Below are 15,761 nucleotides of genomic sequence, written 5' to 3'. Positions count from 1 at the left end.
ATTTCAAAGAATAGGAGATAGAGATAACATGACAAAAGTTACAGACGAGATTACCCAAATGGAAGTAATTGGGAATGGAGTACAAGAACGAGCTCAAGAGTGTTTGAGAGCTAGGTCAGATGCGAGCTCATTTAGCAGTGGTAGAACTGGAATATCTAGATTGTTTAGGGTTGAAAAAGGAAAGTATATTCCTGTTGTCAATTCTCACACACATCAAGTGGAACCACAGTCTAGGTTAATTGATGCTAACTCAGGTCAGACGTCACAAGTCAATGCAATTGATTTAGGTCAATTGAATAGGCCGGAAACCCCTACACAAGAACATGTTAGGCACACAGCTTCCCAAGAAAATGTAGCGACAAGCAGTTATAATTTGGGAAATGATATGTGGAGGCAATTGAGACGCGTTTCCATTCCTACTTTTTCGGGTGATGTCAAACAGTATGAAGGTTTTAAAGCGGCTTTCATGGCTTGTGTCCACAAGGCTCCAGCTACATCGGAATATAAGCTCTTACAGTTACATCAGTACATCACTGGGGACGCAATGAAAGTCATTCAAGACTTGGATCATAGTGCGGCTGCATATGACGTACCACTGGATAGATTGGAGAGGAAATATGGTGGCAAAAGACGCCAAGTTACCTTGCAGTTGGAAGAAGTGTCAAACTTTAGGCCCATTCGTCCTGCCAATGTTAGGGATATTGAGAGGTTTGCAGACATGTTGGACATAGTTGTGATCAATCTTAGAGATACTGACAGGCTAGAAGAGTTAGGCAGTGGAGCATTATACAATCAGTTACTAAAGAAAATGACAGAGTCCATGTTAACTGATTATCAGAGATGGGTATTTGATCGAGAACGCCAAGAGTCAGTGGAAACACTGCATGAATGGGTGTTGCAAGAGGCTGAATTTAGTGTTATGGCATCAGAAACATTGCATGGTCTATCCCAGAAGGGAAATACTATAGCTAGAGGTCAGAGCAAATCAGGTTCGTTCTTTGGTGATCAACAGACTGACATGAGAGTTCAGTGTGCTCTCTGTAAAAACAGTCATCACATTTGGAAGTGTAAACGATTCAAGTTGATGAGTGTTCCCGATAGATGGGAAACAGCTAAAAAATTAAACCTTTGCTTCAGATGTCTTGGCACTAACCACCAGGCTAAAAGTTGTAATCGTAGAAAAACATGTGGAATAGATAACTGTACTGCATCACACAACAGGTTCCTTCACTCGACTAAACGAACTGAAGCCACAGAAACTGAAAATGAAAAACAGCATGACACACAGTCTCCACCTTTAGTTACAATGTCCTCATCTGAATCCAGCAGGTCAACGTTGTTGTCACTGAGGACAGTGCCAGTAGTTCTTAAGAATGGAAACAAAAGAATTATTGTTAATGCACTATTAGATGATGCCAGTACACAGACTTATATCAACAGGGATGCAGCCTTAGAATTAGGCTTATCTGGTCCTTCACAAAAAGTTTCTGTTAATGTCCTCAATGGGCAACATGAAATGTTGGACACCATGTCAGTTCAGGTTGGCTTAGAGAGTTTGGATGGATCAGTTAATACTACAATATATGCCTTGACAACAACTAGGGTTACTGGACAGATGCAAGTTGTTGATTGGCGCAAGTATGCAGGAAGGTGGAAACATATTGAAAACATTGATTTTCCTAAGGTTAAGTCTCTTCATATCATAGATCTCCTTATTGGCATGGACTATCTTGAACTACATAGGTCCTATCAGGATATCGTTGGTAAAGAAGGTGATCCAATAGCACGACTGACTCCCTTAGGGTGGACCTGTGTTGGTAGAATACCAGGATTCAGAGATGTTCGTCACAGTGCAGGCACATATTTCACTGACAATACGGAAATTGAGTTGAGTTCAATGTTACAGAAACTCTGGGAAGTTGATGACGTTCCGTCTGTCACATCAACCCTTACCAAGGATGATGAATCTGTCTTAGAATCTGTGAAAGATACAGTCAAGTTTGAAAATAGCCGATATCAAATTGGCATTCTTTGGAAGGAGAGTGTGAGTCCTTTACCAGACAACTGGGATATAGCTTACAAACGCCTCTGTAACACAGAGAAGAAGTTATCAAAGAATGAACAGGTTGCTGTAACCTATGATGGTATCATATCTCAGTATGTTGAGAAAGGTTACATTGAAAAGGTGTCTCTTGATGAAAACAATTCATCACGTGGATGGTATTTACCCCATTTTCCTGTCGTGCGTCCAGATAGGGAAACCACGAAAGTCTGAATTGTCTTTGATGCATCCTTAAAATGTGAAGGCGTATCACTGAATGACACTATTCACCAAGGTCCCAAACTACAAGGTGATCTCTTTCAGATATTGCTTCGCTTTAGAAGATACCCAGTAGCCATAGTGTGCGACATTGCAGAAATGTATCTTCAAATAGAAATGTTGCCAAAAGACAAGTCATTCTTTCGATTTCTTTGGAGATCAAACAATCAGAATGAGAGACCAGATATTTACCAGTTCTTGCGAGTAGTATTTGGAGTCAATGCTTCTCCGTTTTTAGCTCAGTACATCACACAAGAACATGCCAGACGATTTCAAGACACTTTACCAAAGGCTGCTGAAACTGTGTTAAAATCGACGTACATGGATGACAACATAGACTCTGTTAGAAATGAGTTGGAAGCCATTGAGCTGTATGAACAACTTTCGGAGTTGTGGGGAAATGCAGGAATGTGTGCAAGAAAGTGGCTAAGCAATTCTCCTGAAGTCTTGCAGAAAGTTCCAATAGAAAACAGAGCTACTGAAGTTGATCTTGGTAGAAACGAGTTGCCTACTGCTAAAACACTTGGTCTGACGTGGGTTGCTAAAGATGACGAGTTCAGCTTTCATAATACCAATGCACAAAACAATTGGATACTTACAAAGAGAGGTTTCCTAAGAGAATTGGCTTAGGTTTTCGATCCATTGGGATTTGTGGCACCATTCATCAACACAGCAAAAATCTTAATGCAGGAAATCTGGCTTAAAGGCTTAGATTGGGATGAAGAGCTTCAAACTGATTTGAAACAAAAAGCATTGCTTTGGCACAGCCAAGTGAAAGAATTAGAAAGTGTTACCATTCCAAGGTGCTTGCAATTCAGTTTGGACATTGAAAACAGGAGATTGCATGTGTTCGTTGATGCATCCGAAAAAACATAAGGGGCAGTTGTATATAGTGTGACTACCTATCAAAATGGGACAAAGACCAGACGATTAACAGCATCAAAAAGTCGGGTGGCACCTCTAAAATCAGTCAGCATTCCTCGAATGGAGTTGGTGGCGGCATTATTAGGAGTCAAGTTGATCTTGCCTGTTCTTAAAGCTCTTGAAATGAATATTGCTGCTGTGACACTTTGGACAGATAGTCAAAATGTGTTGTGTTGGATGAAAAACCACAGCCGCAAGTTCAAAACATTTGTAGCCAATCGTGTAGCTTTCATCCAAGAATACACCACTCCTAGTCAATGGAAGTATATTCCTTCCCTTCAAAATCCATCAGATGTTCTGTCTAGGGGTGCAACAATTGCTGATCTTAAAGGCAAAGGATGGATGTCAGGGCCTGACTTTCTGGAAGAAGATGTAGCTGAAGAACCAACACAAACTGTGATGACACCAGCATCAGATGATTGTGAAGTGAAAATGCCTAGAGAAATGAAAAGGCAGTCATATACAATAGTGACATCTGACTGGTGTTGGCAGCTTGATGCAAGGAGATATTCAGATTGGCAAAAACTCCTAAGGATTACTGCATGGGTTTGTAGATTCGTGAACAACAGTAAGTCTGAACTAAGTTTGAGAGTCTCTGGAGAACTTACTTATGAGGAGCTTCTTGATGCAGAGATCTATCACATAAGCCGTGCACAAAGGGAAGAATTTAACAAGGAAGTCTCAGCTCTGGAAAATAGAAACCAGTTGTCGACAAGCAGTAAACTCATTGGACTGGATCCCATGCTTGATGAAGATGGGTTGATCAGATGTAGAGGTAGACTGCAACATGCCAAGTTTTTACCATTTGATGCAAAGTTCCCTATAGTATTACCAAGGAGAAACTGGGTAACAAAATTGATAGTGAAAAAATGTCATGAAGATGGAAAGCACATCATTGGTACAAACCAGATTCTTGCATTACTATCTGCACGTTACTGGATCATATCTGCTCGCGAAGAAATCCGTGAATATGAAAAGGAATGTCCATGGTGTCGCAGACTCAAGGCAAAGCCTATTGTGCAGATTATGGCTCCACTTCCACAGGTTAGACTGAAGTACTCGTTACGGGCGTTTGATCAAACTGGTGTTGATTTTGCAGGACCTTTCATGACAATACAAGGTAGAGGAAAACAAAGAGTTAAACGCTATCTTTGTCTTTTCACATGCCTGGCAACGAGAGCTGTGCACTTGGAAATGGCATATTGTCTTGACAGCGACTCATTCCTAAATGCCTTTTACAGGATGATAAACTGCAGAGGCTTGCCTAGTGTTGTGGTGTCAGATAAAGGAACAAATTTTACAGGAGCTGTCAAAGAGTTGAAACTACTTGTAGACCAACTTGATAGAAATCATATCCAAAGTTCATTGGCAAATCGTGGGATTGTTGTTTGGTGGCATTTTTGAAGCAATGATCAAGGCCTCAAAAAGAGCTATATATGCAATCCTAGGCAATAGTGACATTACTGATGAAGAACTTATCACTGCCTTTACTGGCGCTGAATCATTGATCAATTCAAGGCCTTTAACTTACCAAAGCACACACCCAAATGATGACGTTCCACTTACACCAAATCATTTTCTTCACGGTCAGTGTGGTGGAAACTTTGCTCCAGAGTCAGTTGATTATGCAGAATTCAGCCCAAGGAGACGGTGGCGAAGAGTCCAAGAACTTGTACACCACTTTTGGAAACGGTGGATGTCTGAATGGCTTCCTTCTCTACAAGTAAGGAAGAAATGGTTTACACCAAGTTCCTGATCTTGAGGTTGACGATGTCGTTGTGGTTGTTTCCCCGCAATCACCAAGAGAGAGCTGGATCACAGGACGAATCATAAAGACACATCCAGACAGAGATGGGCACATTCGAGTTGTCGACATACAGACGAATCAAGGCGTTATGACAAGACCAGTGACAAAGGTGTGTCCACTTGAATGGAATGTGTCAGAAACCAACACCGAAGAATGCTTCAGGAAACGGACAGGAGGTCAACAGGAGGATTCAAGGAGCGGATAGAGGAGCGTAAGAAGGATTCAAGCAGCAGAAGAATTCATAGAGGAGCAGCAGAAGGATTCAAGAAACAGGATTCATGGAATTAAGTGAAACATAATTTGTGTGGAATATTCAAGCATTAAGGACTATTGATGGAAGAATTCAAGATTTCATGGATGGAGGATTCAAAGATCAATTCAGAGATAGACGATTCGATGGAATCTAAGCCAGGACATAATCATTAAAGGGAAGTATTCAAGTGACTGTATATTGACATGTTTTTTCGTTTCAGGAGATAAACTGTGTTTTGTGACATTGAACATTATACTTACCGAAGTGTTATGAACAGATTTGCATTTTTTCCATTTCCAGGACTGGATATTACAAGAACTTTCTTTCAGGATGTGTTTCTTTGTATTTAAGGAAATGTGTGGACTTTCTGAAGTTTAGTTGCGTCATTGTCAAATATGTTTATATATTATGTACTGTTTTTGTGATTGATTCGTTCATTTGAATTGGACCCGTGAAGGTCCCGGGGTAGAATAGGCCTTCAGCAACCCATGCTTGCCGTAAGAGGTGACTAATGGGAGGATCGGGTGGTCAGGCTCGCTGACTTGGTTGACACACGTCATCGGTTCCCCATTGCGCAGATCGATGCTCATGTTGTTGATCACTGGATTGTCTGGTCCAGACTCGATTATTTACAGAGCGCCGCCTTATAGCTGGAATATTGCTGAATGCGACGTAAAAGTAAACTCACTCATTTGAAATGATAGACTTGGATCTATCATTTGTAGGGGGGAATGTTCAGGAGAAGGAACGGTGTTTGTGAATGTAGAGTATTCGCCTGCGTTTTGTTTCTGAAATACGAACATTCGCGAAAACACTCTTGACTTCATGAAAAACGTGGAGTTGAGCCTGCATGAGTTTTTTCCCCGATAGCAGTTTTCAAGACAGTTTTGGTAGAACTTCGGATGGGAGCGGTAGTGTTTTTGACGACCCCTTCCATGTTGTATCTGTTAGATTGGCGAGCAGTTTAGTTTTGATAGAACACTGCGTAACACTAAATAAAGCAAACAACGAACTACTAACCTCGATGATATATCAGCATGGCTGGGTTACACAAAGTCAAAATGTCACATCGCAAAGACACCTAACAAATACTTCATAATTTTTGCATTATGCAGTAATATAAATGAAATGCACCGACAGTTTCCTTTAAGGAACACCAAGACCATTGCCCGGAGTCACAACCTCATATTGAGTGAATTGTCAACATGATATTTTTAGGGATATAGTCTTGGCTGGAGGGGTATACTTTGACCTGGCCCAGAATATACCCTGGGGTATCAACTGGGCTAAAGTATAGTTTACCCACAGTATAATATGGTGGGGTGTGTGTGGTCTGGGCTACTACACCAGATCACTACCCTTGCGCTGGATGGATCACTACCTTTGCGCTCTAGCCAGCTCACTCACTGCTTTTTGTGAATTTTCCATTTGTGTCAGCAGCATTGAATCAGTGCCAATTTAAATTCAGAAACATTGTAATGGATGCTCCTGCTGGCATCCAAAGAAACTGTACAAATGAAGTTCACCACGAGGATCATGTGGGCAAGTCATATTATGATTATTATTATTTCATGAGGGAAGCCTTTGTTTTCCCTATCTGTTGACAGTGTTGATTAGATACACCTGTGTATTGATGTTGTTCATCAAACAAACAAACCATAGCTGTTTGCCAAAGTAGTAACAAGCACTCATGATGTATATTGAGAAACATTTATTGTCATTATTTCAGGCATCTCAGTCCAACAGAGTGTGTAATGCTCTTGCATTGCTGCAGTGTGTTGCTTCTCATCCAGAGACAAGGTCAGCTTTTCTGCAAGGTTTGTTAAGTATCTTTTATATCACTTTTTTGGCATATAGGACTGAAAGTCAATTTAGCTTTTATCTTGTCCTTCTTGTCTGGTTCCTGATGTCAACGATGTCTGAAACATGTTCTTCCCAGAAACCACACTTTCACACAGGAGTATAATTTGTTTGCTGCCACCTTGACTAAACCTTGACTGCCATATTGAAACCCTAGTGAAGCTGTTACTCAGACATTTTTGTGTCAATTGTAATGGAATTTGTGTGGACAATTTGTTCAGTGGCCTCTATTCCCAAAGGCATCACAATATGCTACTTGATAATCTGCCTGGTGCTTAGGCATTAAGAGGAAATAAAGAGGATTGTCCACCTCGGGTGCTGTATATAGTGTCTGAATGGAGTATCCATTAAAACCTGTGGCATAGTAACCTAGTTTACTGCAGCCTTTTCAACAAGGGACCTAAATGGCATGGTTGGGCCTTCTGGATGCCAAGTTCATGTTGACTGGGTTCATATGCTTTGGTATCAACAACACTGGACACACTTTCTGGCAGAGATGCCTCAATACATCGATGCATTCATACATTATCTAAGATGATCCAATTATTCATACATTCTAAACTGTGTCAGTATTTAGTTCTTAAACTATCGGTTTAAATATGTTTTTGTATCATTTATATTTAGGAGATAACCAACTATAATCACCTCCAAAATGTAAACACAATAGTATTATCTCCATTCTACCATAACATATTCACCATGAACAAAACTCGTTTTAAATATGCATTCATCTACCCTTGCGTAGTGTTTAGGTTGCACTGTGGAGAGTGCCTTCTGGATGGTTTTGCCCATAGTCGGTGTGAAACAGGAAAAAGAAACAATTTACACAGCATCAAATGTTTTAATTATTTCCGCAACAAAGTTTTCTTCAAATACATTGCAAGAAATACATTGCAAGTTGAAACATATTTTACTGGCACTCTACTTCTTATGTTGTGGACTACTTTAATGGAATGAGTTATGTAATAAAGAACACCCCTCTAACATCCAAAATAGATTCCTCTGGTTTGACCTTCATTTAGACGTCATTGGTGCATGCCATTTTAAAAACAAGGCTGTCATGGATCCGTGTCAATGCTTTGCCTGGTTCTGAAAGTAGTTTATGACAACCTGACTGTTGTTAATTTTGAAAAGATCTGACATCAAAGACAAAGAAGCAGTGAACGTGTCATTCAACTTACATATTGAATCTACCACATTTTGAAACTGACCGCCTTGAAAATTGTCGAATACTGACGTTTTTTGAGCACTCGACAGATCAAGCTACATGATGACAATTGTTGGGGAAGCTCAGTAGCATATTATATTATTATAATACACAGCCCTAAACATAAACAAACAACATCTAACATATAAATCAGAAAGCCTTGTGAAAATTCATCCCTACCTATACAAAATGTGCAGCAAATTGTTAGTAAATATTTTTACCTCCCTGGTAACTGGTATATTTGTTTCATCTTAGAATCATAAGAATGAGAAATTTGCAAGATAATGGTTAGTCGAAACACCAAATTTTTGCTACTCATACTCCATCATGTCCCATTGCATCATTCAAAACATTCATGTGATAACTGTCTCTGTCGCCTTCCCCGAAAAGCTGCCACTGCTAGTCATCTATGTTTGTACATTTCGAAAAAAAAGCTTGGCCACAATCCAGTCCCAAATGATAAAAGAACAATGTTCCAAGAAATCCCAGTCATGTCGTGTATACATACATAAAGCAGCACTGTCACTATTTTGTCGCATGCTGAGATGGAGGCACCATGATCCACACTCGTCGGTCATAAAAATCTTTGAATACCGGTAGTTATTCAGAAAAGTATCTCTTCTTTGATTCTGCAGGGTTCAGATTCGACAGTCAGTCAGGAAATTTCCACTATCACTTCAAATTTTCTCTGTATCCAATCGAAACAAATCAAAGAAATTGCCAAGGTCAAATGTAACAGTTTCAGACGACATGTGCGTTTTCATTTGTGAGGGTTAATGAGTGCAAAATATTCCAACGCACAGTGAACCGGCTCTTAGAATTGGTTATTGAAAATTTTCCACTTCTAATGTTTTTGTAACAGCCAGTCAAAATCGAAAAAACTTAAATGTCAAGGTAGAGTTTGCAACTGTATTATGCTTTTGGATGTCATGACACCCTTTAATGACAAAGATAGGAATTTAAAACTCTTTAATTTCTGCGAATCAAAAATGTTTATCTTTTCATGGACAGTTATTAAATATGAAATGTTAATGTTCAAAACTAAATTTATGCAATAATGCCGAGAAAATAGATATCATGAATCATGACATGGTTATCGTGATACATATTGATTCATGCACAGGCAAACTGTAGCGCAAGTGGGGTTGCGCAGCGCAGAGAATATGACCAGTCTTCATATATGTGGGCGAAGCAAGCAAAGTTTGGCAACACACTTCCCTCACTTCGGTTCAAGAAGTATTTTTCGTGTCAAAATAAAATATCACCACCATCTAAGGTACACTCCAAATTCCTGACTGGGTTGTGATGTCAGATTTCCAACGCTATATTTAACAATTACTCACGGGAAATATGTTTTATTCAACATTTTAAACGTGATACATATTGATTCATGCACAGGCAAACTGTAGCGCAAGTGGGGTTGCACAGCGTAGAGAATATGACCAGTCTTCATATATGCGGGCGAAGCAAGCAAAGGTTGGCAACACACTTCCCTCACTTCGGTTCAAGAAGTATTTTTCGTGTCAAAATAAAAAATCGCCACCATCAAAGGTACACTCCAAATTCCTGACTAGGTTGTGATCTCAGATTTCCAACGCCATATTTAACAATTACTCACGTGAAATATGTTTTATTCAACATTTTAAGCGCCACTCGTGGTACATCAGACCGTTCTTTGCCTCCATTACCTCTGCCAGCTTCTGGTTCAAAGCAGTGGCGATATTTTATTTTGACACGATAAATACTTTTTGAACCGAAGTAAGGGAAATGTGTTGCCAACCTTTCCTTGCTTCGCCCGCATATATGAAGACTGATCATTTTCTCTACGCTGTGCAACCACATTTGCGCTACAGTTTGCCTGTGATTCATGACACTTATGTCTTGTGACATCCCTATTTACATGTGATGTCTTTTTTCATTTTTCTCATTTTGGGGGGGCTTTGGTCATGGATTTTGGTTATTTATGGGTATGTGAACAGTGAGTATGACACATGCCTTCCTGTATCACCACTCTAAAACAGGACTTAAATTTTCAATTTCAACAATTGTATGTGGAGACATATAAGTTTAATGGCAGGAACCCGGTGACTTTGTTCCCAAACAGTACCTAAGGAAAAGTGCAATAATTTGTAATTCCAAATGTTAGATTATAAAACATTGAGGCATTAGGCTGTTGGATGATGTTTTGAGACTGATATCATTGTTGTCTGAAAGGTTTGTCTAAGTTAGTGTGATTTAGGAATAATTTTCATCTGGAACATACTTCAAGTAGTCGAGAGCCTTGTATAAGCCATCTAAGCATAATACCCTTTTTAGCAATCTCTTCTAACATGTTTGGGAACATGTTTTATCTCAAACATCTGAGTAAAACAATAGTGCTGTGAAATATTACTTATTATGTCAATAAGGACATTTCATGCAGATTCAAATCTTCAGGATTTGTTGTTTTTTTTCAGCTCATATACCACTTTTCCTGTACCCATTCCTGCACACTGTCAGTAAGACCAGACCTTTCGAATATCTCAGACTTACCAGTCTTGGTGTTATTGGGGCTTTAGTCAAGGTAAGTGGATTTTATGCTTTAGTGGTGGCCAAAATTCATCCAATGCTCAACCTTTATTACATCAAGGCCATAATCCTGTATTAAGCTTCCTCTTGCCACAAGAAATGCGATAAGTTTACAGATGTCCTGTTTACTGCTAGTCAGTGATTTTCACCTTAAGTTAAGAATTTTTCTCATCTTACACATATCTAGTTTCTGGTTACCTTCAGTCGTTATTCTGCGTACAAAGAGAAACATTTACATAGGCAGATTTTCTGAACTTCTGTAAATATATAGCGTCATACTTAAAGTTCCTGATGCATGAAGGTCCGGGGTACAAGAGGCCTTCAGCAACCCATCCTTGCCATAAAAGGTGACAGTGCTTACCATAATGGGTGACTAACGGGATTGGGTGGTCAGGCTCGCTGACATGGTTGAGACATGTTATCGGTTCCCAGTTGTGTAGATCGATGCTCAAGCAGTTGATCCCAGGATTGTCTGGTTACAAGTTGCTGCTTTAGCTGGAAAATTGCTAAGTGTGGCGTAAAATAAAACTCACTTATTCACCCCAAAGTTCTCGATAGTATGACCCTCAATAGTTATTTACTTCCCTCAGGTTCCCTATAGCATCACCTCTCAGGTTCCCAGTAGCATCACCCCTCAGGTTCTTGATAATATGACCCCTCAGGTTTCTGATAGCAACACCCCACAGGTTCTCTATAGCATCACACACCACCACACAGGTTACCGATAGCATCACCTCTCAGGTTCCCTATAGCATCCACTCTCAGGCTCCCTATAACATCTCCTCTCAAGTTCCTGACAGGGTCACCCCTGATATTCCCATATCTCCGATAACATCACCCCTCAGATTTCCAATAACATCACCCCTCAGGTTCCCTCTGGCATCACCCCTCAGCTTCTCTACAGCATCACACCTTGGGTTCCCCATAGTATCACTACTGAGATTTCCTATAGCGTCAACCCTCAGGTTCACTATAGCGTCAACCCTCAGGTTCCCTATTGCATCAACACCCAGGTTCCCGATAACGTCAGTCCACGGGTTCTGATAACTTCAACCCTCAGGTTCCCTATAGCATCACCCCGCACGTTTCCTATAGCATATAAACCTGAAGTGCACATCTCACTTTATATTAGGTCATCGTTTGTTTTCCAGAGTAACCGCACTTGAGTAAGTAAGACCTCTTCCCAGGTTTCACTTTTAATCAGAAAGACTTCCTCCCAGGTTTTACTTTTTTGTAGTTATCTTTACTTAGCTCTGTATGAACATCAACATTCAAATGATATATGAGTTTTTGAAATCAGCTGAAAAATATTGTCCAAGGTTAAGTTCAAAGTGCAAAGGTTTTCACAAGCAAAATTGGAACTGCATCTCTCAGATTTGTAGGCAGACGCTCTACCACACAACCACCAGGTCAACGATGGAAGTGGGGTTGAATTATCTAATTATAGTTACTGTCATTAAATTGATTTTACTAGTGCTTCAGTTATTGTTATGTAGCTTCATTAAATGATCATCTAATTATCCATCACTGACTATATATATGTTAGAGAAACACTTCTTCTTGGTTTTGGTAGACTATGTAAAACCATCGGCATTGGGAAATCACTCCCAACCCCCAACCCCCAACCCCCAACCCCCACCCCCTTCTGTTTTAATATTGTCTACCAAATCGTGGAGGTGTGTTTTCTCCTATACATTACCCCTCAAGCTCCCTATACCATCATGTCTAAGGTTCCCAATAGCTTCCCTGTAGTGACCTATACCATCAGTCCTCAGCATTACATCTCAAGTTCCCCATAGTATCACGCTTCATGTTTCCTATAGTATCACCTCTGTTCTGGGAACCTTATCCCTATAGGATAATCCCTCAGGTTCCTTGTAGCATGACTCCTCAGGCTCTCAATAGTATGATCCTTCAGGTTTCTGATAGCAACACCCCACAGGTTCCCTCTAGCATCACACATCAGCACGCAGGTTACTGATGGCATCACCTCTCATGTTCCCTATAGTATCAACACTCCAGTTCCCCGTAGCATTACCCCTCAGGTTCTCTACAGCATCGCCTCTCAGGTTCCAGTTATTTTCTCCAGTCAGGTTCCCTATGACATCAATGCTCAGGTTCCCTATAGCATCACCCCTCAGGTTACGAAGAACATCCCCAGACAGTTTCCCGATAATATCACCCCTCATATTCCCATATTTTCAATAACATCACCCCTCAGGTTCCTTGGAACATCACTCTTCAGGTTTTTGAATGACATTTTGATACACTGTGTCATGGTGAAGAGAGTTTTGTGGATGTCAAGTTCTTTATTGTGATGAACACACCCTTGTAAGAGTACATCCTTACTCCTTCATCAATGTATTTTGCATTGTTAATTGATTTTATCAGGGCTTTTTTTTTATCCTCCTATCTTATGCATCGGGATATGGTCAACACCTTGTCTTTGTCTGTAATCATTTTTTCCAAGGCATAACTCAAAAAAGATATTGGAACAGAAATTGGTAGATACATCAAACAGAACTGAAAGTGGTGCAGTTTGCTTTTTACTAATGTCAATCGTATTGTCGTTTTCTTGATTTCCATGGAAACAATTAAACTTAGTTTCAAAAGGGCAGGAGGTTCGTGGTTTCCAGAGCATAGAACTCGATAAACCATTCAATATCTTTCAACAAAACGTGGCAGATGTATCCAAAGTGTTCCAAAGTGGTGCCTTTTGCTATTAGCAGATTTTTTATCATTGTTATTTTTCAAGATTTCCATGGAAACAATTTGGACTTCATCTAAAAATGTCAAGTTGAACTAATTATTCACCAGAATATCAAAGTAGCTAAAGACACGTGAGACTGATTAGATGTCAGTATACTTCTTTCATGGCATGAGTGATGGTGCACTGTTGTTTTTGTTTTCAGACTGATGAGCAAGAAGTTATCAACTTTCTGCTGAACACTGAAATTATACCTCTGTGTCTGAGAATCATGGAATCAGGCAGTGAACTGTCAAAAACAGTAAGGCATTCTGATAGTTTGTTATGATCCAGCACCAAACCCTTGTCATGAGATTCTGTTGAGTTTTAAGTAGTCATAAGTAATTTGTAGCAATATGTTGAATGGTCACCAAATCTGGAAGATGTTACACTTTTTTGATGATTAAACTAGCAAGACATTCAGATATCTTCAGTAATTTGTTGCACAAGGTCCAGTAAACCTGATGAGTTGTCTCCCTTCTGTCTGTCCCTTTCTGTAACATTAAACTTCTCTGACCTCACTGAAATCATTAACCTGAAATTTGAGGCAGTCAGGAAGCTATTTGGATTAAAGCAATAAACAATTTGTGGACAATCAGAAGGGCTCTATTTGATGAGGGTTAAAGCATACATGCAACCAAATAAAGTAAATATGACTTAGACAGAATTATTATTTATTCATGAAATGAAGTATACACTCCCAATCATAAAAAACAAATAAATAAAATTACAAGCATACAATCACAAATCAAAAGTGCAAATATTTTGTACTTTGGTTTACTACCCTTGAAATGAAGCACCCAGGATACGGAACCCCGTCAGAGCGTTTGGATGTCCACCTAAGTGTAATGAAGACTCATTGGCTGGTTCATTTGCTGATATCCTCAGGTGTGATACAGCTTTTTGAGTTTGCAAATACGTGCTCATTTTTGCTGCATTTGTGTTCGATCCAATCAACAAATACTGAGAAGATGACCTACTGAGTGGCTGGAACTGTTGTTTGTCCAAGTACAAAGCAGGACTCAGAACTGACAATCTGAATTTACTCTGGTTTCTGCTTCAGTCATTTGAGAAAAATGGATGCAGTTTGTTGGCAATCAACAGACATCTTAACATCTCATGTGTACACATATCACATTTGCCTGTCTGTGTAATTACATAACATGACAGACACAGAACTGGAGTGCATAAGCTATTTATGGTGTATAGTCTGATAAGTGTTTTAAGCCTAAATTGCATGTGGTCAGTAATTGAAGTTGTATGTTGCATACTGTATTAGCATACAGACAGGCAGACTTATACGTGTCAATACCACTGACATTGTGTTTTGTCTGTGACTGGGGATGCTTATCACAATCAACATGTTTTTTTTTCTATGTTTCCTTAGACATGAGTTGAAACATTTAAGTTTTCAAGATGAGCATTTATTAACAATGATATGAGTATTTCTAATGCAGCTTTCTTGAAAACCTGGTTTGCAAGTCTGCCAACACCGAAAAAGTAAGATGTGAAAAAATTAAGAAAAACTATGGAACCATTGTATTTTTCACTGGCGACCCAGGATGCTTGTAATCACAAGAAACAACTTTTCTCCAGCTTCGACCACAGTGATGATCCTTGCATGAATCCCTTGCAGCAGTCACTGAACAGCGGCCAATGAAACGGCAATTTATGCCTTACTTACCGCCATCATCCAGGGCAGTCGCATTACCCCTTTCAAGCATGGCCAACAGCCACTGGATATGTCACCATACAGTTCACTCCTGACCTGACCCATGAAGGTCCCGGGGTAGAATAGGCCTTCAGCAACCCATGCTTGCCATAAAAGGCGACTCAGCTTGTCGTAAGAGGCGACTAACGGGATCGGGTGGTCAGACTCGCTGTCTTGGTTGACACATGTCATCGGTTCCCAATTGCGCAGATCGATGCTCATGTTGTTGATCACTGGATTGTCTGGTCCAGACTCAATTATTTACAGACTGCCGCCATATAGCTGTAATATTGCTGAGTGCGGCGTAAAACTAAACTCACTCACTCACTCACTCCTGACCTTGTTAGCATAGCAGTCCAACCTCT

General features: G+C 39.9%; 1 protein-coding gene across 2 annotated transcripts in view; it reads left to right on the top strand.

The window, feature by feature from the left end:
- LOC137256620 (CCR4-NOT transcription complex subunit 9-like) overlaps nt 1–15,761 on the top strand; it is a 110,445-nt gene that overhangs the window by 68,078 nt on the left and 26,606 nt on the right. For both annotated transcript variants that reach the window (XM_067794503.1, XM_067794502.1), the window contains 3 exons: nt 7,034–7,121; nt 10,828–10,934; nt 13,852–13,947. In XM_067794503.1, coding sequence (XP_067650604.1) covers nt 7,034–7,121; nt 10,828–10,934; nt 13,852–13,947 — 291 coding nt within the window. The remainder of the gene's footprint in view (nt 1–7,033; nt 7,122–10,827; nt 10,935–13,851; nt 13,948–15,761) is intronic.

Source organism: Haliotis asinina, chromosome 11 (assembly GCF_037392515.1).
Source record: "Haliotis asinina isolate JCU_RB_2024 chromosome 11, JCU_Hal_asi_v2, whole genome shotgun sequence".
Taxonomy (NCBI): domain Eukaryota; kingdom Metazoa; phylum Mollusca; class Gastropoda; order Lepetellida; family Haliotidae; genus Haliotis; species Haliotis asinina.
This window is presented reverse-complemented; position numbering and strand designations above follow the sequence as displayed.